Genomic DNA, 23,774 nt, shown 5'->3' with positions numbered 1-23,774 from the left:
AGAGTTCAAATTCCACCATGAAGGCTGGTTGAACTAAAAGTTAACTAATAAATCTGGAATTAAAAGTTTATATCACTAGTGATGATCATAAAGCACTGTTGCCAAAAACACTCCTACTAACCTTTCGGGAAGGAAAACCACCTGATCTGGCCAATGATTCCAGACCAACAGTAATGTGCTCGATTCTTATAATCCCCACTGAAGTGGCCTAGCAAGACAATAAGCTGTATCAAACTGCTTCAGAAATATCCAAAAGGAATGCAACCGGGTGACCCCCTAGCTGGACATCCTACAAAATCTTGCTTTCTAACATATGGGGCTTCATAAATTGTAGTTGGGCTAGATTGTTGCCACCACCCTCCTTCCCATTTATTGTTAATCAACCTGTTCAGAGATGTTACGATATACTTCTGGAGTGGGATTTAAACATAGGATTTAAACTCCTGGCACCAAAGTAGGGACACTGTCACTCTACACAAGAGCTCCCAATCCTCCTTTCTATGCTGTATTTAAGGGCCTATCTAACTAGTAATGGGAGAAGATTAACCACCATTGATTCTTAAGAGAAGAGCCACTTGTGTTAAACAACAAGAAACATGATGACATCAGTGTGCTGTGGGAGCCAAAAAGAGGAAAAATCCTACTCAACCTCACCTTCACCAATATATCTGTCATTGATGCATATGTCCCTGCCAGTACTGGTAGGAGCAGCCATGGATCAGTGCTTATCGTCTTCACAATGAGAATCTTCACATTGTGTTATGTAGCACTGTCACTGTGCCACAGTAGGATAAATTCTGAATAGGTCCAGCAATTGAAAACTGGGCATTCATGAGGCACTCCTGGCAGTATTGTATTTAACCACAGTATGTAAACTTGTGTCCCAGAAAATCCCCAGCCTACAATTACTGTCAAGTCATCAGTTCAATCCATTTTCAAAGATGAGTGCAGGAGGGCATACCTAAGCATATCTAAAAATAAGGTGTCAACCTGTTGAAGTTGTAACACAAGATTAATGGCATTTCAAACCGTGGGAGCAGCATATGATAAATAGAGCTAAGCAATGCCACCACTCTCAGACCTTGCAGTTCTGTCACATTCAATTGTGATCAGTTGCAAACAGTTAAACAATTAACAGGAGAAAAGGCTCAGTGAAGGTTCCAACCTCAATGTTGTGGGAGTTCAGCACTTTACACAAAAGACAAGGGCTGAAATAATTGCAACCATCATCGGCCTAAAATTTCAAGGCAGTAGCATCTCTCCTGGTCACAGAAAGCCAAGTCAGGCCAAGGACAAATTGCCCCCATTGGCAGATATTTGGCTGTCTGAACCATTCTTCAGGAATTTGGATAAACCTGAAGAGAAGTTCACTAAGCCTCTCGTCAAGGCTCAGCTAGCTGATCCACTAAATACCAGATTCAGCTCAAACTGAAACTGAAAACAAAGGAGTTCTGCAATGCTGCTACATTAAAAAAAGGGATGTGAAGAGCAAGTAGAGACATCCTCACAGACCTGTAGGCAAAAGCTCACCAGATAATGGTGCTGCCCAAATGTTATCAAGAAATATTAAGGCCAGCTCATAAAATTCTGATGGCAGGACATTTAGGAACCTGGAAGACCCAAACATGTGTGATTCAACATTTCTATTAGGCCAGGATTTCAATGTGGTGCAGTAGTGAAAGATGTGCCATACATGGCCAGGTATGTGCAGCACAATCTATGAACAACTTCCATAGTAGTTTTCAGGGAACTATTTAGTGAGGCGTTAATAGACTGAGTGAAGCTTTACTGAAAACAAACGTGGACACCAACACATCCTTGCCAGGTGTCATTCCTTTGAGAATAATTACTGCTAAGGTGGTGGTAGAAAAGCTAACTCACTTCATCACTCAGCATGGATTACCAATAGACATCCCATTAGATCAAGGTTCCAATTTTATGTCTAAAATCGTTCAAGAAACGACAAGTAATCTAAATAAGACACAATTAAAATCTTTAGCATACCAGCTACAGATTAGATTCCTTACAGTATGGAAATAGGCCATTTGGCCCAACAAGTCCACACCAACCCTTCAAAGTGTAACCCACCCAGACCCATTCCCCTACCCTATATTTACACCTAACAATATGGGCAATCTAGCATGGCCAATTCACCTGATCTGCACATTTCTGGATTGTGGGAGGAAACCAAAGCACCCAGAGGAAACTCATGCAAACATGGGGAGAATGTTCAAACTCCACACAGACAGTTGCCCGAGGCAGGAATCTAACGTGGGTCCCTGGCGCTGTGAGGTAGCAGTGCGAACTACTGAATCACCGTACTGCCCATAAGTGTACAACCTTTGCCAACCATGATGTGGTTGTAGGAGAATCCTCTCCTACAAAACAGCATCCTTATCATTTAATCCAGGGAAAGTGACTTGAGAACAGTATCATTAAGCCTTCAAAGTTATTGATCAGGGAATACTGTTGTGAATAAGCAAATGATTTGAACAAAGCACTTTCTTTGCTGCTTGTTAGCTGACATTCACCAAATGAATCGACCAGTTTCAGCCTTTCTGAATTAGTTTATAAATGTGAGATAAAAGATCACCTGAAAAAACAAGATTTTATGTCCAAGTTATGGGAACAGGTCAGGAGAAGCTGCCAAGTAGCTCAGAGACAACTGAGAACATTTCTTCACAATCATGAAGGAATGGGCATCAAGACCCAAACATTCACTTGATGAATCATAGGCAGGATGGTTCAGTGGCCCATATGGAGGAATTAAAAGGTTTGAAGTAAATTACTTGATTGATACTCCAAATTGAATCATCAGCCTTAGGCACTAATACAACTGCAGAATACCGGTTTCTTTGACTGACTTCAATTCGGTGGGTTTGCATTTGTGCTTTCATCTTGGGCCACTTTCCCTGGCCTAAATGATAATGATGCTGTTTTACAGGAGCAGATTCTCCTACATCCACGTCATGTTTGGCATAGGTCGTACACCCTGGTTTCTTTCTACAGTCTCCTTTAAATTCTGTGAGCAGCCTTATTAAGTTCCCTTGTTCTATATATAGATGTGAAAGTATGGTGCTGAACCTTTCTAATAGATCAGCGCTAGTTAACCAGATATCGGGAGACTCAATCTAGAAATTGCCTTGGTTTACTTCTCCCTTGTTCTATCACATTCGTCATACTCTTCTATTCTTAGAACAAGACATACCTGCACTTGCTTATCCTCCTCTTTGGGGTGGGGTTAAACCTGGAGTTTCAGTCAAGTCATTTCAGTGGGATCGGAAAGCCAACTCTAATAGTCCAATGACATGTCCACTCATGCCAGAACACCAGTCCAATAGCCTTTTGAACATTCCATGCCCTTACTGTTTTGCTTTCATGAACTAACAATTATTGGTTAAACTATTCACTTTTCTCACAATGATTTTCTACAGAGAAATCCATTTTCCTTTTTGTCTGAGTGACAATTTAAGAGGGTGGATAGTGACATTTCCATCTTTGAAACTCTGTAAATTAGTTTAATATCTTTGCAAAGCAAGTCTCACTTTCATAATAAAATTAATAATTTTGTTACTTATTAGAGGAACTTTGTTGATGATTTTTAAATTCTAAATAGATAAAGTAGATCAATGAATATTTTGGTAGCTGGGTGAAGTGTTTAAATTTATGTTGTGACCACTGGAGTAGAGGAACCAGAGGGAGACAGTGCACTTCTCCTATTTCGGGCATGACATGAAGGAATCAAAGTCAGACATTTCATAGTAGGTGCTATTGTGTCTCTTATTGAGTGCTCCTTGAGTTCCCTATGGTGCTCCTTCAATTTCCTGATAACAGCATATAAGACGAAGCCTCATGAGATTGACAAACAATGTTTACTTAGGATGTGAATTCCTCCAAAAAATCTGTCCATGGTCTTTAGACTTTCAAAAAATGTGTAACTGGCAGCTGTATAACTCTGCATTTGAGCTATGGGGCTCCAAGTGGATCTGTGTAAAGAATTAAACTGCTGAATTAGATTGTTTTTCATATCTAGTCCAGTCTGGATGTCACCCACTCTGATATGCACCTCTGTCATAGTACATAATGGCCTATATGTAACATTTAAAATGTTGATACTGGTCCCAAATGTTTAAATTATGCCCTCGTTCTTGGTTAAATTGAGGTCAACTGTGGACCAAAATGGAAATCTTCGAGGAGAAACTGAGGACTGCAGATGCTAGAGATCAGAGCTGAAAATGTGTTGCTGGAAAAGTGCAGCAGGTCAGGCAGCATCCAAGGAACAGAAGATTTGATGTTTCAGGCATAAGCTGAAGAAGGGCTTATGCCCGAAACGTCGAATCTCCTGTTCCTTGGATGCTGCCTGACCTGCTGCGCTTTTCCAGCGACACATTTTCAGCTGTGGACCAAAATGGACCTATTTTCATTCCACTTCATCGTTCCTGCTCTCCTGATTCTATGTAACTTCTACCCTTACTCATCTGCATTTAAATTAAAGTAAACTTACAGTCATATCATCACAATCCAAGATGAGACAATAAGATTCATCTTGATCAAATTTAAAACCTTATGCACTGAATTAGTTACATCTGCTAAACATAAAATGCTGCCTTTGATTTATTTAATGAAATCCTACATGCAATGCAATACTCCTCTTTATACTTCAAAATCACAACCTTTTTAAAAGTGCAGATGTTACTGAACTGTAATTGTGGATCGTTAAAACATTACTACTTTTGTCTTTGTTTAAAAGTGAATTGAAATTTGTAGTTGCACCGGAATTTCCTATTCACTTACACAGAATTCAAGATGGTGAGCTGGCTAATACATTAACTACACAAAGATAAAGGATTTTTCTTGGCTTTTACTTTAAAATCCCATTATAGCCAACAGAAGCACAAATCACTTGATGTATATAATCCAGATTTCTCCAACACACTTTCTAAAGCATTAAGTATGATTACTTGTATTTGTTTACAAATCAGAAGAGTAAGAAAAATATAATTTAGCAATCAAGTTAGGTCTAACATCTAGCCAAAATGTTGACCTCTTCATTTCTCTGCGAGCTGTCAAATTATTTTTTTGAAATTAATTCCCTCATTTTAAACTGGTTTCTAGAGAACACAGGCCTGTAATAAAAATAAAATCAAATTTGCATATATTGGTTTTTATTGACAGAAGGGAGACCACAGGATGTGAGGAAATGTAAAATCTACACTGGCTCAGTAGAGGTTAATCTTCTGAGCTGGGGGAGGAAGTAACATACACTATTCAAACAGAGTAAAATGGCACTTATTTTCTGCATCTAATTTCTGATATACTGATACTTAGCAGTACTCCCATGTGACCAAGAGTTCTATGGACTAATGTGACAACAGCAAGTAACATGAAATTTCACCCAAAAATGTACATTTAAATATTAAAATGCTGAGAGGTAAAATCTCACTGTGCAATATTAGGCCAGAAACTGAGAGAAATGTGGCTGAGATCTAATATCACACAATATCATCACACACTAGAATCGTGAAGATTATCCTGTCCAATTTCAAAATGTCAACCGTTGTTTGGCATAGGCTAATTTGAAGATATCCTACAGTTTCTGTAGGCAAAAATCCACGGTAAAATTAATTCTATACCTGGTAATAAATATATTCAACATTCAATTAACTCTAACCTTTTTTGTCTTATTTGTCTTCTGGTAGCTGTCTGACAAAGGCTTCTTCACTTCTTTCACTGCTGGTTTGGAGAAGAGTTCTTCAAATTCTTCAGCATCTTGGATATGAGGTTCTTCCAGTGATTCCCAGATGGTTGAGATATTGCCATCTCTGGAAATTATAAGATAATTCATAACTTCAGCCATTGCATTTCCACAGCAACTAACTTAGAAGGTAGTCATATTGATTCAACACAAAGACTTTGTAAACATAATTTAAAGTCTAAATCAAATAATTTTTGAGCAGCAGCACAAAATCTGTAAATAATCTGTGCTTTAGGTTTGTAAAGAAACACGTAATGAGGAACCTTGCAGCAATTTCAATAAATTGGATAAACAGTGAAGCATCACCATTTTCTCATGGGTGAAACAGCCCCAAAGGCTTCCAATACAAGAGTCAGGAACAACACACTCATCTTTTGGAATTGCCTCGCCCACCATAAACGTTAAGCTCAAAACACAAACAAGCAGTACTCTTGCATGAAACAAATCAACCCTTTGTATATTTAGAAGAGAAGCTCAAAACATGTTTGACACCCTTCCCAGTTTGATCACACTCCACCCTATGTGCATCCTGCCTGTTTCCCTTTGGGCTGCTGTTACTTCCCAGAGGTACCACTCTTACTTGCCAACAGTATTATGCAACTTGCAAGTTCCGTGGAAATGACAGAGCTGAAAATGTGTTGCTGGAAAAGCGCAGCAGGTCAGGCAGCATCCAAGGAGCAGCAGAATCGACGTTTCAAGCATAAGCCCTTCTTCAGCCCTTCTTCGGGCTCATGCCCGAAATGTCGATTCTCCTGCTCCTTGGATGCTGCCTGACCTGCTGCACTTTTCTAGCAACACATTTTCAGCTCTGATCTCCAGCATCTGCAGTCCTCACTTTCTCCATGGAAACGACACTCAATATTGAAGAGGGTTCCATCATTCAGGGATTGTGCCCTTTGCTATCCCCAGTTACCTACAAAGAGGCAATGCTTGGCTATTTTAAATTTTGCTTTGCAGAACATAAATTTAAACTTCAAAAACAGAAATGCCTGGAAAAGCTCAGCAGGTCTGGCAGCATCTGTGCAGAGAAATCAGACTTAGTGTTTCGATTTGAGTAACCCTTCCTCACTCGACCCGAAACGTTAACTCTGATTTCTCACCACAGATGCTGCCAGACCTGCTGCGCTTTCCCAGCAACTGTTGTTTTTGTTTCTGATTAAGAGCATCTGCAGTGCTTTCGGTTTTTATACAGATTTAAACTTGTCAAGCAACAGGACAGAAATACCTCTGTAATTCTGAAAAGCTCAATAAAGAGGAGAATTTTATCACAAGTTAAGGACAGTTTGCATTTTAAAGGGAAAATGTCTGTAAATATGTATAATAATAACAACCAAGAGAAATACAAGAGTTGCTATGTTTAAGACAGTGAACTTTTTTACAAAATAAAAACTGAAAGAACTGCAGATGTTGTAATTCAGGAACAAAACAAGAAGTTGCTGGAAAACCTCAGCTGGTCTGGCAGTGTCTGTGAAGAAAAAAACAGAGTTAGCATTTCAGAACTGAGGAAAGGACCTGAAACGTTAATGCTGATTTTTCTTCATAGATGCTGCTAGACCTACTGTTCTTCTCCAGCAACTTCTATTTTTGTAGCTTCTTTTACATGGTCAGGCTGAGGAGGGCTGCAATTTTGAGATTTGGGGAAAACTGCCTAAAAACAGTGTTGCTTGAGCAATTTGAAAAGAAATTCAGCACTAGTATTGAAGCAGAGGACATAGTGCCAACTTCTGTCACCACATAACGATGCAATCACAACTTTGATTATGTGAGTGAGACTGAGAGAGAGAGTGAGAGAGAGAAAGACAGAGAGAAAGAAATCAGAATGAAAGACGGTCAAGTAGTGCACAAAGTCTGATCAAAAATATTAACATTAAAAGGGATTGAGGCCAGAGTCGCCTGTCAATTACATATCAATGAGAATTAAAATGTGCGGTTTAATCCAAATCAAAATAAGTACCAGGAAAGTGATTTTCCCCTCCTGGAGGTAGTGAGGAAAATGGTTAAAAGGAGAAATAATGGAGTGACTTGGCCCCAGAGAAATATTTATCTGTTCTTTCCACTTCCTTAATAAATATGGCAGAGAAGACTCATGTGCGACTTTCTCAACCTAACAGCAGTTAAGTTGATCAATAAACTGCCAGCTCAAGTTGCTACCTCCCCAATTAGCGAGCGAGAGAGGAAACTAGTTTCCTGAATAGTAATTCAGGTTTGCCTGCATGGGGTTGGGGAACCCTCCAATTTCCTCAATCTGGGTGCAAATTGCAGCACGGGTGGGGTCAATGGTCGGGGGGGGGGGGGGGTCTTCTCTGAAAATCAGCCTTAGCCTTCAACCTTCTGACATCCCTCTCCCCTCAGAATGTAAAACTTATTTCAACAACATTGAGCCTGGTCTTTCCAATTGACAATTAACTAATCCTTTGAAGATCAACTTTCATCTACTTCTTTCCAACTGAATGATTTTTAGAATAACACCACACTCTGAAAGAAAAATCAATATTTTTTCAGAATAGTTATGAGCTCATACATCCTCACTAATTAATCCTCATTTGCTGCACCCCATGCTAATCTATCAGCCCTACCTTATCCTCCAGCTCCAACAGGATCTGGAATCTTGGAACATTTTTCCATTTTTTTTTACCTAACTTCCAATTTCATTGTTTAATCAGATATTTATCAAATCAACATTGTTACTCATCTGCTGTCTACTACACCTCGAATTTTGCAGATGACACCAAAATTTGAGGTGTAGTGGACAGCGAAGAGGGTTACAATAGGATCTTAACCAGATGGGTCAATGGGCTGAGAAGTGGCAGATGGAGTTTAATTCAGATAAATGCGAGGTGCTGCATTTTGGGAAAGCAAATCTTAGCAGGACTTATACATTTAATGGTAAGGTCCTAGGGAGTGTTTGCTGAACAGAGAGACCTTGGAGTACAGGTTCATAGCTCCTTGAAAGTGGAGTCGCAGCTAGATAGGATAGTGAAGAAGGCATTTGGTATGCTTTCTTTTCTTGGTCAGAGTATTGAGTATAGGAGTTGGGCAGTCATGTTGTGGCTGTACAGGACATTGTTTAGGCCACTGTTGGAATATTGCGTGCAAATCTGGTCTCCTTCCTATCGGAAAGATGTTGTGAAACTTGAAAGGGTTCAGAAAAGGTTTACAAGGATGTTGCCAGGGTTGGAGGATTTGAGCTATAGGGCGAGGTTGAACAGTTGGGCGGCACGGTGGCACAGTGGTTAGCACTGCCGCCTCACAGCGCCAGAGATCCAGGTTCAATTTCCACCTCAGGCAAATGTCTGTGTGGAGTTTGCACATTCTCCCTGTGTCTGCATGGGTTTCCTCTGGGTGCTCCAGTTTCCTCCCACAGTCCAAAAATGTGCAGGTTAGATGAATTGGCCAAGCTAAATTGCCTGTAGAGTCAGGTGCAGGGGGATGGGTCTGGGTAGGTTGCTCTTTGGAGGGTTGGTGTGGACTTGTTGGACCGAAAGGCCTGTTTCCACACTGTAATTAATCTTATGTAACAGAAAAAGGCTGGGCTGTTTTCCCTGGAGCATTGGAGGCTGAGGGGTGACCTTATAGAGGTTTACAAAATTATGAGGGGCATGGATAGAGTGAATAGGCAAAGTCTTTTCCCTGGGGTCAGGCAGTCCAGAACTAGAGGGCATAGGTTTAGGGTGAGAGGGAAAAGATATAAAAGAGACCTAAGGGGCAACTTTTTCACACAGACGGTGGTAAATGTATGGAATGAGCTGCCCGAGGAAGTTATGGAGGCTAGAACAATTGCAACATTTAAGAGGCATTTGGATTGGTATATGAATAGGAAGGGTTTGGAGGGATATCGGCCAGGTGCTGGCAGGTGGGACTAGATTGGGTTGGGATATCTGGTCAGCATGGATGGGTTGGACCAAAGGGTCTGTTTCCATGCTGTATATCTTTATGACTCTCTGATTCTACTCAGATAATTATCAAACTCATTTTTGAAGCAGTTATTAACACAGTGTTATAGTAATAGTTAAGGTCGTGTATAAGTTGACCCCTGAATTTTGGCCAAAAATTTCAAACACTCAACTAACCCACAATCTCACAACATTTCCGGAGATCACTTCGTCCCCCCTCACAAACTCTCACTCACTTCCTGCATCCCCACCCAATTCTTTCATTTGCAACTTCCTGGCTTAACCCACCATAGAGTCATAGAGAAGGAAATCAGCAAGATGAGACATGAGAGAGAAATTCAAACAGATAGATGACGGAGTCAGTCAGGGAAGTATGCTAGCATTAGAAAGCCAGGTTCCTTTAAGGCTCAAGTCTTAAACAGAACAACTCCAAATTTAACTGCGAGCAGGTAATATTCATTACTTCGTATTTAAGAGTTCAGTTCCTCCCCAGTGGGGCTAGCTTCAGGACAAGCAAAAGGCCCAGATGGGAAAGATGGAAGCTAATGTTTGTTAAGCTATAATTTTCAAAAAAACTCTTGCAGGTCTCAGAAGATCTTTTGCTACTTAATTCAACTTATGGCTATTGGTATATGAAACAATGCAGTGAATGTTGGACAGGAAATTGGCAAGAAATCTGGCAGGGAGTTAGTGAGTGGGAAAGCCAGCCAAGTAATTGGTGAGCAGGGGATAGTCTCAAGGAGTAGGATGGGATGGGATGCTCCAAAATGGCAGCAATTAAGTCACACATATTCCATCAGTCCTGACACAAAACATTTTCAACCCATTGCAAATATTACTGGTCTATAAGTCAACACCTCCTTTTTGATGGAAAATTTGGTCTTAAAAACTCAACAATTATGCGAGTAAATACAGTAACTGCTTTTGCTAGCATCTTCCACATCTCTGAGGTGGTGGCATCGAAATGTTCGAGACCCCAGTTGTGGCTAATTAATTATAAACCTGTATCAAAATTGCATTTGGAAATTCAGCACAACAGGGAGGTGGCAGCCCAGTGGTATTATCACTGAACTATTAATCCAGAGACCCACGCAATGTCCTGGGACCTAGGTTTAAATCTTGCCATAGCAGTTAGTGGAATTTGAATTCAGTAACAAAACTGGAATTAAGAGTCTAATGATAACTATGAAACTTGTTGATTGTTGGAAAAACCCACTTGATCCTTCGGGGAAGCAAACTGCCACTTTTACCTGGTCTCTGACATGTGACTCTCACAGCAATATGACTGACTCTAAACTGCTCTCTGGGTAATTAGGGATGGACAATAAGTGCTGGCTTGAGTGATGTCCACATTCACGAATGAATAAGAGAAGAATGACAAACATAAGTAAATCCATCACACTTACATGGAAGTACACATGTAAATAAAATGATATTTATTTTGTTAGTTGGGAATATTGATTTTAATTACCAAACTGCCATATCACAGAATACAAGATACCTTGCAGATGCTGGAAATCAAAGGCAAACTTGTATAGTAACCTCAGGTGTGAAAACTGATCAACATGAATATAACAGCTACAGCGCACTCCTATAACACAGTGCACATTTAGATACCACATTGGGCATACCGCACATTGTTATCTGCTAACAGGCTACATGTTTCTGGCTGTCCACTACAAAGACCTGAAATATCTTTCATTGTTTCCATATAAGCTCAAACTCTGTCAAAACACACATCGGGATTGGTGTTTCAACTGAATCCGCTAACACTTTGGCATCTTCAAAAGAATTTAGAAAACAAATCATTTTAACACAATCCAGCTGCGTATTGCAAGGTCACTTACTGATGTATAGGATGAACTGATAGTTGGCAACAAGCCTGTCATCATGCATTCATTCAATTTACAAAGGTCATAAAGATCTGTAAGGCTGTAAGTGTAAGTGCTGGGTAGTAACTGTTGCTGAACTCCATTCTTGACTCAATGAGAAGTCTAAGTTCAGGGTGAGGTTTCCTGCTCTAATGCAGACTGGTGCCTGTGGAGCCATGGATACATCTTGAGTGCGGATCCAGAAGTGGAGGGAGGGAGGGAGGGCTGGGTGGGCTGAAGCATTGTCGGGCGACCTGAGGTAACATGTTTTTATGGCATATTAAGCGAAAAGCAATCCTGTGGTAAACCACAGAAAATCATATGGATTATTTTAAGTAGAATGCAACCAAGACTGGAGGCAAACTAAAACATGAATCAGGCAAGAACAGGCCTTGCTTCATTTCTCTGCCTTTGTCATAAACATTAGTGCTGACCAGAATCTTTGCAATCCAAATTTTGTATGAAACAAAAAAAAGCAAAATAATTCAACTTAACATCATATTTGTTGCAATCTCTTCCCAAACAGATTAAAATAATGGTCAATATTATTAGCTATTCATTAAGTTCATAGCAAAAACATATCAAATATATGTGAATGCACCTACCCTATTGGCTGAATCTATTTTAGTTAGCTGAGGTTTATAAATTGTAATTATTTGTTAAGTAGTTTATTCTTATAGCCCAGGGTCCTTTTGTAACTTGGACCTTGGGCTATGCAGTTTTTTATACCACCCAATGGTTATTTTATGATTAGGGGAGCTCCAACCATACAGCAATTGCTAAACACATTTTTTGCCATTAATATATGCTGCAATAGCATTAAATGTTTCTTTCTTCAAAATTCCCATATGTAACTCATGCTTCTGGCACCTGTTAATATGCTAATAGCAAGATTAGTATATGTTTTGTGGTAACCAAACTAGGATAAAATCCTGGTTTCCAAATAAATAAGATAAAGGTCTTTTTTTCAAGTGAAACAGAACATAGTTTTAAAAAGGGTCAGTTAAGACTCGGAACGTCAGCTATTTTCTCTCCCTACAGATGCTGCCAGACCTGCTGAGATTTTCCAGCATTTTCTCTTTTGGTTTCAGATTCCAGCATCCGCAGTAATTTGCTTTTATATTTTAAAATATCCTATCCTTGAAGAAGTGTATTTTAAGTGGTCTGCTGTGTATTACAGATAATGATGTAAACTCATGACAAGGACTTCTGGTCTCCTTCCTTTTGGAAAGATGTTGTGAAACTTGAAAGGTTCAGAAAAGGTTTACAAAGCTGTTGCCAGGGTTGGAGGATTTGAGCTATAGGGAGAGGCTGAACAGGCTGGGGCTGTTTTCCCTGGAGCGTTGGAGGTTGAGGGGTGACCTTATAGAGGTTTACAAAATTATGAGGGGCATGGATAGGATAAATAGGCAAAGTCTTTTCTCTGGGATTGGGGAGTCCAGAACTAGAGGGCATAGATTTAGGGTGAGAGGGGAAAGATATAAAAGAGACCTAAGGGGCAACTTTTTCACGCAGAGGGTGGTATGTGTATGGAATGAGCTGCTAGAGGATGTGGTGGAGGCTGGTACAATTGCAATATTTAAGAGGTATTTGGATGGGTATATGAATAGGAAGGGTTTGGAGGGATATGGGCCGGGTGCTGGCAGGTGGGACTAGATTGGGTTGGGATATCTGGTTGACATGGACGGGTTGGACCGAAGGGTCTGTTTCCATGCTGTACATCTCTATGATTCTATGACAGCAGTTTCTATATTGTAGTTGATCGAATTGTCTTTCATCTAAAATGTTAATGTTGCATTAAAAGTTCAATTGTTAAATGTTCATTGGAAGGTATGCAATCAGTGACAACACCTTCAGTGGACTAATGGTAGACTGAATGCAAAATTGTCTTTCTAAACTCCTCAGACAGGATACAGCTATTTTCCCACTTAATAAATCAATCTTCTTTGCTGTTAATGGTTGCAATTTGCATACCCAGATGAGATTACATTATGTAGAGATCAGACCTTAAAAGTATTGACTATCTTCAAATTTTATTGAATACAAATGACACCGAATATTAGTTCATATAATCTATTCCTTAGTATTGAACTTATGTAACCATTTTTGAACGGAGAAGAACTTTTTGTTGAAAGGGAATAATTGTACTGTGGTATGTTCTGTACAAATTGTACCCAAATTACACTGGTATACACACCTAAAATTATTAAACTCTGTACTGAGATGCTGACACAGGAAAATTAAATTTTAAAAAATGCATGTCATGTTCGTAAAAGTAAGGAGGATTGGGTGGGATCATTATACACTCAAATATAATTACTGCTTCCGTATCTGCATCTCCTGCTGTTGGCACATTGTGATTAATTTAGAATAAAAAGGCAGCAATTTACTAATCAGCTAAACTAAAACTCTTACTTTGTAGCTTATCTGATTTCAGACCAACACAGCCGCTCAGCAGTGATTAATAGCTTACTCTTCATGAAAATCAGATTACCAACATAACATTTCAGACAAGTACTTTTTAAAGTAACTTTTGAAGGGTACAAGACCTATGAACAACTGAACAGACAGCTAAACCGTTCCAATTATATTCCATTGTATTTTACTCAATTGTAAGTTTCCAGCAAAGAAAAAGTTGCCCAAGAAGTATTTTGCTAACCATTTAACTCTGGGGCAGTTACAGGTACAGGATGGCTGGTATATCACAATGATTGCCTTCCTCTGCAACCTTGTGCTATAAAAAAATCACTCTCTAGAACATCACTCTATCCGTTCAGTATAAAGGTTGCAAACAGTCCACAATTCGTGAATCACATTATAGCCAATTCACATTTATGAAACGTGTGTTATCCCTCTACAATATCCTAATATTTGTGCAGCTAAACCAGTCCACGAGTTATCAATGAGACAGCAGGAAGTATTTATCTTGGTCCCTTATCCTTTACTCACACAATCATTCAACCGCGTCAAAGGAATAAAACCAAAAATGCAGGTCTATGGAGAGAGATTCTGTCTCTCGCTGTCTTTTTCTCCACATGATTTGGAGATGCCGGTGTTGGACTGGGGTGTACAAAGTTAAAAATCACACAACACCAGGTTATAGTCCAACAGGTTTAATTGGAAGCACACTAGCTTTCAGAGCGCTGCCCCTTCATCAGGTGATAGTGATGAAGGAGCGTCACTCTGAAAGCTAGTGTGCTTCCAATTAAACCTGTTGGACTATAACATGGTGTTGTGTGATTTTTAACTTTTTCTCCACAAATATTGTTGACCTGATGAGTACTTGCAGCACCGAGTTTTTATTTAAGATTAGCAAGTGGGATTAGTTTAGTTTGAGAACATGGTTGGCATGGACTAGTTGGATCGAAGGGTCTGTTTCCATGCTGTATGATACTATGACTATTTACAGCATCCGCAGTACATTATTCCTTTTTTATTCCCAACAAAGCTAATATTGTGTCCCCAGTCAGAACTCAAATGTCCCACCTCCTCTATATTTGGAGAAAGAAAGCAAGTAATATATTGCTGTCTATGCTGTTTAGCTACGAAAGAAAAGAGAAAATCATCTGTACACAAATCATGATTCTGTTATGTTACAAAATTTAACTTAAAACTTAAAATGGGAAACCAATTAGAGATTACTGGAAAAACTCAGCAGGTCAGACAGCATCTGTGGGGAGAAAACAGAATTAATGTTTCAGGTGCCATGATCCTCTGAAAAGGGTCACTGGACCCAAACATTAAATCTGCATTCTATCCACCCATGCTGCCAGACCTGCTGAGTTTTTCCAGCAATTTCTGATTTGTTTTTGATTTCCAGCATCCACAGTTTTTTTGACTTTTGTTTTAAATTAAAATGAGTTAGGAGGAAATGTAGATTTTAAATAATTCTTCTTTAAATTACCTTTCCCACCCTGCTATAATACTGATACAACTGAGAAGTATGTTCGAAACTCTGACAATTAAACACGGCAGTGATTCTCATATTAGGGGCCAGATTAAAAATGCCCCCACTGAGGCAAAAGTTGGAGCAGTTTTGAAAACAGAATCCAAGAAAAGACTGAGATTAAGTTAGTATAATTAAAGCTTACCATCAGAAACAACTTAAATTATTACAAAAAGGCCATGAATTGAAAAGATAAATCAAAATACACAGGACTTAGGGTACTGAAACAAGGCAGAGAGACTTGCTACCTTGACATTGATTTAGACTGTAAAGTACATATTGGCCTTCAGAGATGGGAGACTGACAGGAATAAGGCACAGTCTTGACTTAAAATGGCAAAAGGCCAAATCAGCCCAATTTCAAAATACTACTGTCGCCACTGCAAGGAGGGAACTGTGATTACTTCCAGAAGGCATAAGTGGCAGCCAGGTTAGGGGAATCCAAATTGCTTCCAAGATTCCCTAGCACTTACTGCTTAAAATGCCTCAAAAAGTTGCTTATATTATTATATTAACATTGCAGATGAAAAGTAGCAGGGCACAGTTAAAGAGTTTTGCATCAGAATTGAGCTAAAAGTAAAATTAACCCATGTATCTTTATCCAGAATCACTCAAACATCTAATCATAGTTACTGCCTTAAGCAGTAGAGTTAGCCTGAAGTTAATAAAGTTAACAGTCTTTTGACAAAATGTGAACTTGTATATTGTAGTGAAAAACAACCAGTGTTAATATTCAAAGAATAGGAGCAAAACCAGTAAACAAATGTTGTTTGATTTTTTTGCTGTTGTAATCATTAATTTAAAATTACAGAATAAAATGTTTGTAAAGATTGTTATCTTCTTCAACTTCCACTAATATAATGATTAAAGAGCAAATTTCTGTTGTCATGGTCAGTAATGTTGAGGAGAAAGTGAGGACTGTAGATGTTGGTTATTTGAGTTAAAAAGTGTGGAGCTGGTAAAGCACAGCAGGTCATGCACAAGCTGTTCATCAGGAGTTTGTGGTTGTGCCCAAGGGGACTCTGATGGATAAATTGGGGGTGGGTAGGTGCATGTAGCTAGGAAGACAATTGGTGGATGCAGGTGAGGGGGTAATGGTGATAGGTTGGCGAAGAGGGTGGAGCATATAGGTGGGAAGGGCGATGGACAGGTAGGGTAGGTTAATAGGATGATGCCGAGTTGGAGGGTTGGATCTGGGATAAGGTGGGGGAAGAGGAGATGAGGAAACAGTAATGTGGCAAAGCAGAGCACTTATCAAATACAGAACTTATTCAATTTCATTCTGTGTAATTCATGGGTCAGTTTCTACAACTGGAGGATTATCTGCACTGCCAGATATCACCAAGATGGTGAAGGTGATTAGTTTATCCTTTCCCTTTTCATAATAACAAGGTATTGAGTGAATCTAGCCAATTTGTGTGATGTTATTATTAATGTAGAGCTCTAATTTGTTTTAGGAACAGAACAGCACCCAAACTATAAACAGAAATGTGCATGCTGACAACATTAGCATTTACTTATGGTACCTGGAATCTTTTATCTGAATCCTATTCCAATATAAAGGCTTCATTGGCCGGCGTGGTTCTATGATAGGCTTCCGTGCAGGTCTGTCCGCAGACAATCTGAGATTAGAAGCTCCAAATGGTGGTGGCGGTGGGAGTCCAGAGCCTGGGAGAGGAGGCGGAGGTGGAGGTCCAGAGCCTGGGAGAGGAGGCGGAAGTGGAGGTCCAGAGCCTGGGAGAGGTGGAGGTGGAGGAGGTCCAGAGCCTGGAAGAGGTGGAGGTGGAGGAGGTCCAGAGCCTGGAAGAGGTGGAGGTGGGGGTGGTGGTGGTGGTGGTGGTGGAGGTGGTGGACCACTCAGGAGTGTAGTAGGAGAACTTTGAGAACCTGAAAGTGATGGTGATAACGGAGGAAGTGGTACAGACTGAGATTCTTGTGACGTTGAGGTTTGTGAAGATGGTAAAGCTTCCTCCTTTGTAGCATGGAGAGAGCAAGCTGACTGACCATTCAAGTTCAAGGGTACAAGCTTCAACTTTCCTGGGGTGCTCAGATTGGTTTTTGCTATCTTGCCATCATCTTGATTCAACTGTATGAACGTTTCTCGGTCAGTTTGAATGCAAACGTTGCGAAATGTTTTCAACACAAGTTCATCTGCAGTGGAAACAGCAATGTCCCTTGTTTCAGACTTGCTCTCTTTTATTTTATTTTCCAATTTATTTTGTAGCTGCACAATAGTTTCTTCAAGTTTAGCTATTTCTTCGGCATGTTCCCCACGTATATGGAAAAGCTTCAATTCAAATTCATTCTGTTGAGAAACAGTATATGCATTAATAATCAACATTAATTAAATATGCCTATCTAAGCATATAATGATGGTTTTTGTGCTTTACTGAGAGATGCTGTAAGTATTTTCACATTAGTTTATTTTGGCAACTAGACTAGCCTCCAATATAGCTTTACTGAGTCTTTGTACATGTTCTGCTGGCTGCAATGTCCCTGAACTAGCTTCCATGGACAGAGTTCTTCTAAAAAGCAGGATAATCTCCTGGTAACATTGGTGCCCCAGTGAAATTTGCTACAGACACTCCGATAGGATCTGTAGAAATGCTGCAGCAGATCAGTCAATGCCGCACCACACTTGGAGGTGGCACTATTCTTGGAAACAGAAATGGTGCAGACATAGTTTTGGTTCAAAATCTGATTAAAGGTTTTTCCTCCACAGGTGCTGCTTTAAGATCGGGTAAAGAGGCGAAAAAGGAGTGAAGGAACTAGCACCTCTTAGATGGTCTACCGAGTTGTCCATCAATACTTCCATCCCAGTGCTCTCCCATGTCCCGCTATCTATTAGCAGCCATGGTAGCTGTCACTTCAACACAAATGGTATGGCAATCCATTTTTCCCTGACTACTCCCACCATTTTTACAATAAAGCAAGATGATTAAAGGCCAGGCAAGCGAGCTTCTTGCTGGGGAGGGAAGAGAGGACAAACATAGCGGTTAATGTTTTTGGAGTCAAGATTTTTGGGCGGCACGGTGGCACAGTGGTTAGCACTGCTGCCTCACAGCGCCTGTAGACCCGGGTTCAATTCCCGACTCAGGCGACTGACTGTGTGGAGTTTGCACGTTCTCCCCGTGTCTGCGTGGGTTTCCTCCGGGTGCTCCGGTTTCCTCCCACAGTCACAAAAATGTGCGGGTCCAGGTGAATTGGCCATGCTAAATTGCCCATAGTGTTAGGTAAGGGGTAAATGTAGGGGTATGGGTGGGTTGCGCTTCGGCGGGTCGGTGTGGACTTGTTGGGCCGAAGGGCCTGTTTCCACACTGTAAGTCTAATGTAATCTAATCTGGAGGTAGATGGCATTGTTCTATTTTTCTTCTTCCTCCACCTTTGATGTTACCCAATGCTAAATGATTGTAGTGCAATACAACGTTGGTTTAAACATTTCAAAACATACATTCATTTCATGCTGTAAGTTGGCTCTTTGACTTCCAATTGCATTTGAAGTATTTTCCCCTTGGACAGTAGCTAAACAACAGATTTAATTAGGTAGATTGTGTCTCAACATTTAAAAACTGTTATTGTTTTTCTGACTCCCTAAGAATTCAAAACTAGAACTTTAAAATTATTTTAGGGTTTTATAGGTGCTTATTGGACCTCAAGCAGAATTTCCAGAAAAATAGTATCTACCCTTTTGCTGAGTCTTAATTTTTATTGGAATGTTCTTCTCCATTCCAAAAGCAGCAGAATTTCTGTCTGGCCTTTATAAATTTACTGATGAGCAAGGTCCAAGCCAAGTACTGACATCCCAAGCAAAGTATCCCAACTCTGCTCTTCAATTAAGATCCAACATTTTACAGAGGTGCACTAGGTCCTATATTAGCCCCAATAATGGGATCGAAAGAAATCAGCCTACATTCTCGAGTATTCAGGATTTGTTTCACCCATGCAACTGAGTTCCCTTTATCAGGGATAATGGGTGCTTGACCAATTGGAGCTTGAACTATCAGGTAATAGTATTAATAAGATGCACTCTCATTAACTCCACAAACCTCAGTAGGGCTCGTGTTATTTGGCATCAGAGGGTAATGCAACATTCCATTATTCTGAAAGAACTGGTCTATGCATTTATTGATGAGGCCAAGAAAATGGAGAATCTTTTGAGGAAATTCAGCACATGACTCATTCATACACAGGTCTGATGTAGTTATTGAGCTCAAGTAAGTAAAAAAATTATTTTGCTGACATCAGAACAGTAATACAGGAATGGATAATCAGTGAAGCTAGGAAGGAGGTGTTCCGGACATACTAACAATATACATTAAATTGTTGGTATCATTGTTAGTGGTGAGTTGGAGTTTTGCTGTTGCATTGGAGAAGTTTGGAATCATAGAATAAATATGGAACAGACATCATAGATGCCTCATAGTGCTAGGGACCCGGGTTCTATTCCATCCTCAAGCTGTGTGGAGATTGCACATTCTCGCCATGACTGCATGGGTTTCCTTCAAGTGTTCCAGTTTTCTTCCGCAGTCCAAAGATGTGCTGTTTAGGTGAGTTGGTCCTGCTAAACTGCCCATACTGTCCAAGGATGTACAAGCTGGGTGGATTAGCTATAGGGTAGGGTAGGAGTGTGGGGCTGAGTGAGATGCTCTTTGGAGAGTTGGTGTGGACTCAATGGGCCAAACAGCTGATTTCCACACTGTAAGGATTTTATAATTCAAAAATTTAGCAGGAGAACATGACAAGAGGTTTGGAATTTTTTTATGAGAAGTGCAATCAGAAACTGAAGTGCTTATTTTTTTTCCATCGATTTCTATACACCTGAATGAAAAAGGTAAAACAATATTTGTTTTTACTTTAGATATCAACTTGGCATTTACTCTTGACAATAGTCATCTTATTACTATTACTTAAATCTTCTCAGGCCCAGTTTAAGGTAGAACACTTTGTTTTGCAGTAGAAACAATTGATCGCATGGCGGCTTCTTGAAAATTTTAAGGAATTCTGTAGGTGGTTCTGGATTTGTCACTAGGAGTGCAGTAAATTGATACATTGTTCTACTGTCACAGGCATTCGCTAGACAGAATTTGTTTCATGAACATTCAACATTGTAAGCCCCAAGATTGTACATTATGTGGCTTAGGAGTGTTCCCACTGATTTAGAAACAAAATACATTTTCTTTCAAAACGGAGTCCAATTCACACATAGGCTTCTTCTGTAATCGCCATTACAGAGACTGCATCACTAGATGGCTTTTATGGGGTTTCAGTTTCAAAAGAAGTAAACAGTTATATTAAAATGATATTTTTACAAGTTCTTTGACCATTTGAATAACAATTTAGGAGTGATTTGGACCATTGGTGAGTTTAATTTGAAAAAGATGTGGAACAAGAGAGACAGTGGAGCGCTTGAGCAGAATGATGCATTAACATACTGTGCCACTTGGTGGTCAGAGGCAGATCTGCAGTAAAGGTCCATTAGAAGTCATCAAATTTATTTGTTACAGGAGTCCGGATACTGGAATAGCACAAAATTAAACTGCAGATTGCTCACAGAAAGGGGATATGTTTAACTATCCTTCTGTAATCTGCCTATTCTCTAGAAACTGGTTGCAAAACTTACAGTTCATCTGCTCAGTACAGCTTGGCCCAGTGAATGAACAGAACGGATAAAAAATAAAAATGATCAGGGAAGGATAATAATTAAGAATATTTGGCTTCCTTCCGTTGATCTAATAAATTGGTACAGCAGTAAATTATGGAACAACTTCAGAGAATTTATTTGTAAATTGCAATACTGTTTGCTTATTTAATGAATATGGTGACAAACCCTAAAGGATTTACCAAGTATGTGAAAGATATCCATTTTGTATGGCAACCAGTTTTGATTTCAGGAGGATAAAACTTTAAAAGGAAACATCCACAAAGTAAACGTTGGCATTGACAAACCACTGGGCCATTATAAACTGGCACTGTGCCAGAGCAGGACCTGAATGTCAGTGTGGCTTGTTGTTCCCCTCCCTTGTTTGAAGTTAGCTGTGAGTCAACCTACTAAAAAAATGGCCAACTGCCCCCTGCCTCCTAGAAATAACACACTGACACTGGCAATACTGAACTGAGATAGGAGGTTCCACCCTAGAGAGCTATCAGCCAACTGGACTGGAGGAAAAGCAGTCTGAGAACGCTTGTGGTCACAAAGTGGGAGCAACATCTTCGGTTCAGTCACCAGATGGACCTAGAGGTATCCTCCACCAACCCTTCAACCTTTCACCCAAGATAGTGAACTATTGGGCTGGTCCTGTCCATTCCAACATCCCCAGCTGCAGTTACCACTGTGACAGGGGGTGGGAACAGCGTCTTCACTGATCAGTAACTCCCCAGTTTTGGGTCTCAATAGACCCTAATGGTGGGCAGGCTTGTTAATATCTTACCTCGTCCTCGCACAACAGGGCTCAGCTCAGGGATGGAGAGGAAGGTGGTGAGCAAGTCATCCATTTCCCGTTTTTTTTTATTTCCCCAATTTCAAGCAGGCTAGATGCGGTGGGAGGGTGAGGGGAACAGTCACCTGATACTCACCTTTGAGGCCAGCTAATTTAAATACCACTGTCACTTCAGCAGTGCAACTCCAGAGTACCCTGGGCAAACTATCCACAGCTATACTCTATGTGGGAATGGAAACCCATTTGATGGTCTTGCTAATGCATGGTAATAATTGGCAGTAAGTGCTGAACATAATGCAAGCATGGTATAGGTGATATGGCATTCGTGTGAAAGCTGGGAATACTTTTAAAGCACAACCTCATTCCTCAGACCGTTGGGAGCACTGGAATCCAACATTTCCTGCCAAAGAACCGGGCACTAGAAGAAGGTAGAAGACCACATCATTTCACTGTCATCAAGCTATATGCATCTGTAAACAAAATATAGCAAAGCGAAGAGAGACAAAAAGAGAGGCACAGCTGGCTACCCCCTGGGAGGAAACCCAAGGGAAGCAGCTGAGGTGTCACCTAGAGAGGGGTAAGAGTGGTAAGAAAAACAGGAAGTGCTGGAGATACTCAGCAGGTCTAGCAACATCGGTGGAGAGAAAAAACAGGCTAACTTTTTTTTTAATCAGATCTGAGGGAACAGTGGTATTGCCTGCTGCCTCGCTCATTCTCCAGGATGGCAGATGACTGGAAGAAAAGACCAGTGATTTAATGACAGGAAAATACATTCTGCAACTCAGTGATGAGAACACAGAACACATTCCCCCATGGCGTGGTTGCGACAACTGGTATGTTTGAGGGGAAGCGGGATATTTGAACATGGAGATAGGAATGGAAGGGTGAGCTGAAGCAAACAGTATGGAAAACTTGTATGAACATAACAACAGCATGGAATGGTGGGGCCAAAACAGATTGCTTTCATGCTGGAAATGAATGACTGCTTGGGTGACCATTACCCAGGTAGAAATATTCCAACGAGGAATCAATGCCTTTGGAAATAAAAAAGGAAAAGGATAGGACGAGGGCCATAGTCACTTACACTAAAACTATAAAAACATTTTTTTTAGTATAGTCTTATTCAGCATTCACTATTTTTAAAATAGCTTTTCTCCCTGTACAAATACATAAATCAATTTTCCATTGCTGATTTTTACAAACTTTGTAAAATTTTAGCCTGTGCTAATACAGCATGGCCACTGCTGAAAGCCAAGACTCCCACAACTGCTTTGCAAAGTTTCCAAAGTGATATTCCAAGTCATGATGTTGTAAAACATACGGCATGGCCTCCATTGCTGTTGTTTTTTCTAACAACTTCAGTAAGCATGTGGAAAATATACATGATTACTACAGTTAAACAGTATTTTGCATGCATTTATTTTAGTGAATTTCCATCGCATCCACCCCTCATGCACAGTTCTATTTCCTTCCTCTCTCCTGATAACCTGGTGAACAAAAATTGAAGGCGATGCCAGAATTGTGGACAAATTGGTGTCATTCAGTCATAAGTATCAATATAAATTTAGTAACTGTACCATAAAAACAAAGTACAGTACCATCGCTATAATAAATAAGAAACCATAAGTTAACCTGTTTTTACAGGTATTACATAACATTTAGAGATGGTAAACTGTATACCAATTAATTCTGAAACTTGAAAAGGGATAGGAATCTCATCGTTGAGATAACTTTATGAAGAATGTGTTATAAACATTGCAGCTCAAATAAAATCTGTTCATTGCATCACAGAACCCCCACAGTGTGGGAGAAGGCCATTCAGTCTATACTATCCCTCAAAAGAGCATCTCATCCAAACCCACACTCCTACCTT

At 40.0% G+C, this 23,774-nt stretch overlaps 1 protein-coding gene across 3 annotated transcripts in view; it reads right to left on the bottom strand.

The window, feature by feature from the left end:
- The window catches only part of fmn1 (formin 1), a 376,573-nt gene that overhangs the window by 191,695 nt on the left and 161,104 nt on the right, over window positions 1-23,774 (bottom strand). For all 3 annotated transcript variants that reach the window (XM_060828913.1, XM_060828914.1, XM_060828915.1), the window contains 2 exons: window positions 16,991-17,769; window positions 5,672-5,822 (listed from right to left, as the gene is read on the bottom strand). In XM_060828913.1, the coding sequence (XP_060684896.1) occupies window positions 5,672-5,822; window positions 16,991-17,769 (930 nt within the window). The remainder of the gene's footprint in view (window positions 1-5,671; window positions 5,823-16,990; window positions 17,770-23,774) is intronic.

Source organism: Hemiscyllium ocellatum, chromosome 8, assembly GCF_020745735.1.
Source record: "Hemiscyllium ocellatum isolate sHemOce1 chromosome 8, sHemOce1.pat.X.cur, whole genome shotgun sequence".
In the NCBI taxonomy this organism is placed as follows: Eukaryota; Metazoa; Chordata; class Chondrichthyes; order Orectolobiformes; family Hemiscylliidae; genus Hemiscyllium; species Hemiscyllium ocellatum.
The sequence above is the reverse complement of the archived record's forward strand: the minus strand, read 5'-3'. Positions and strand labels throughout refer to the sequence as shown.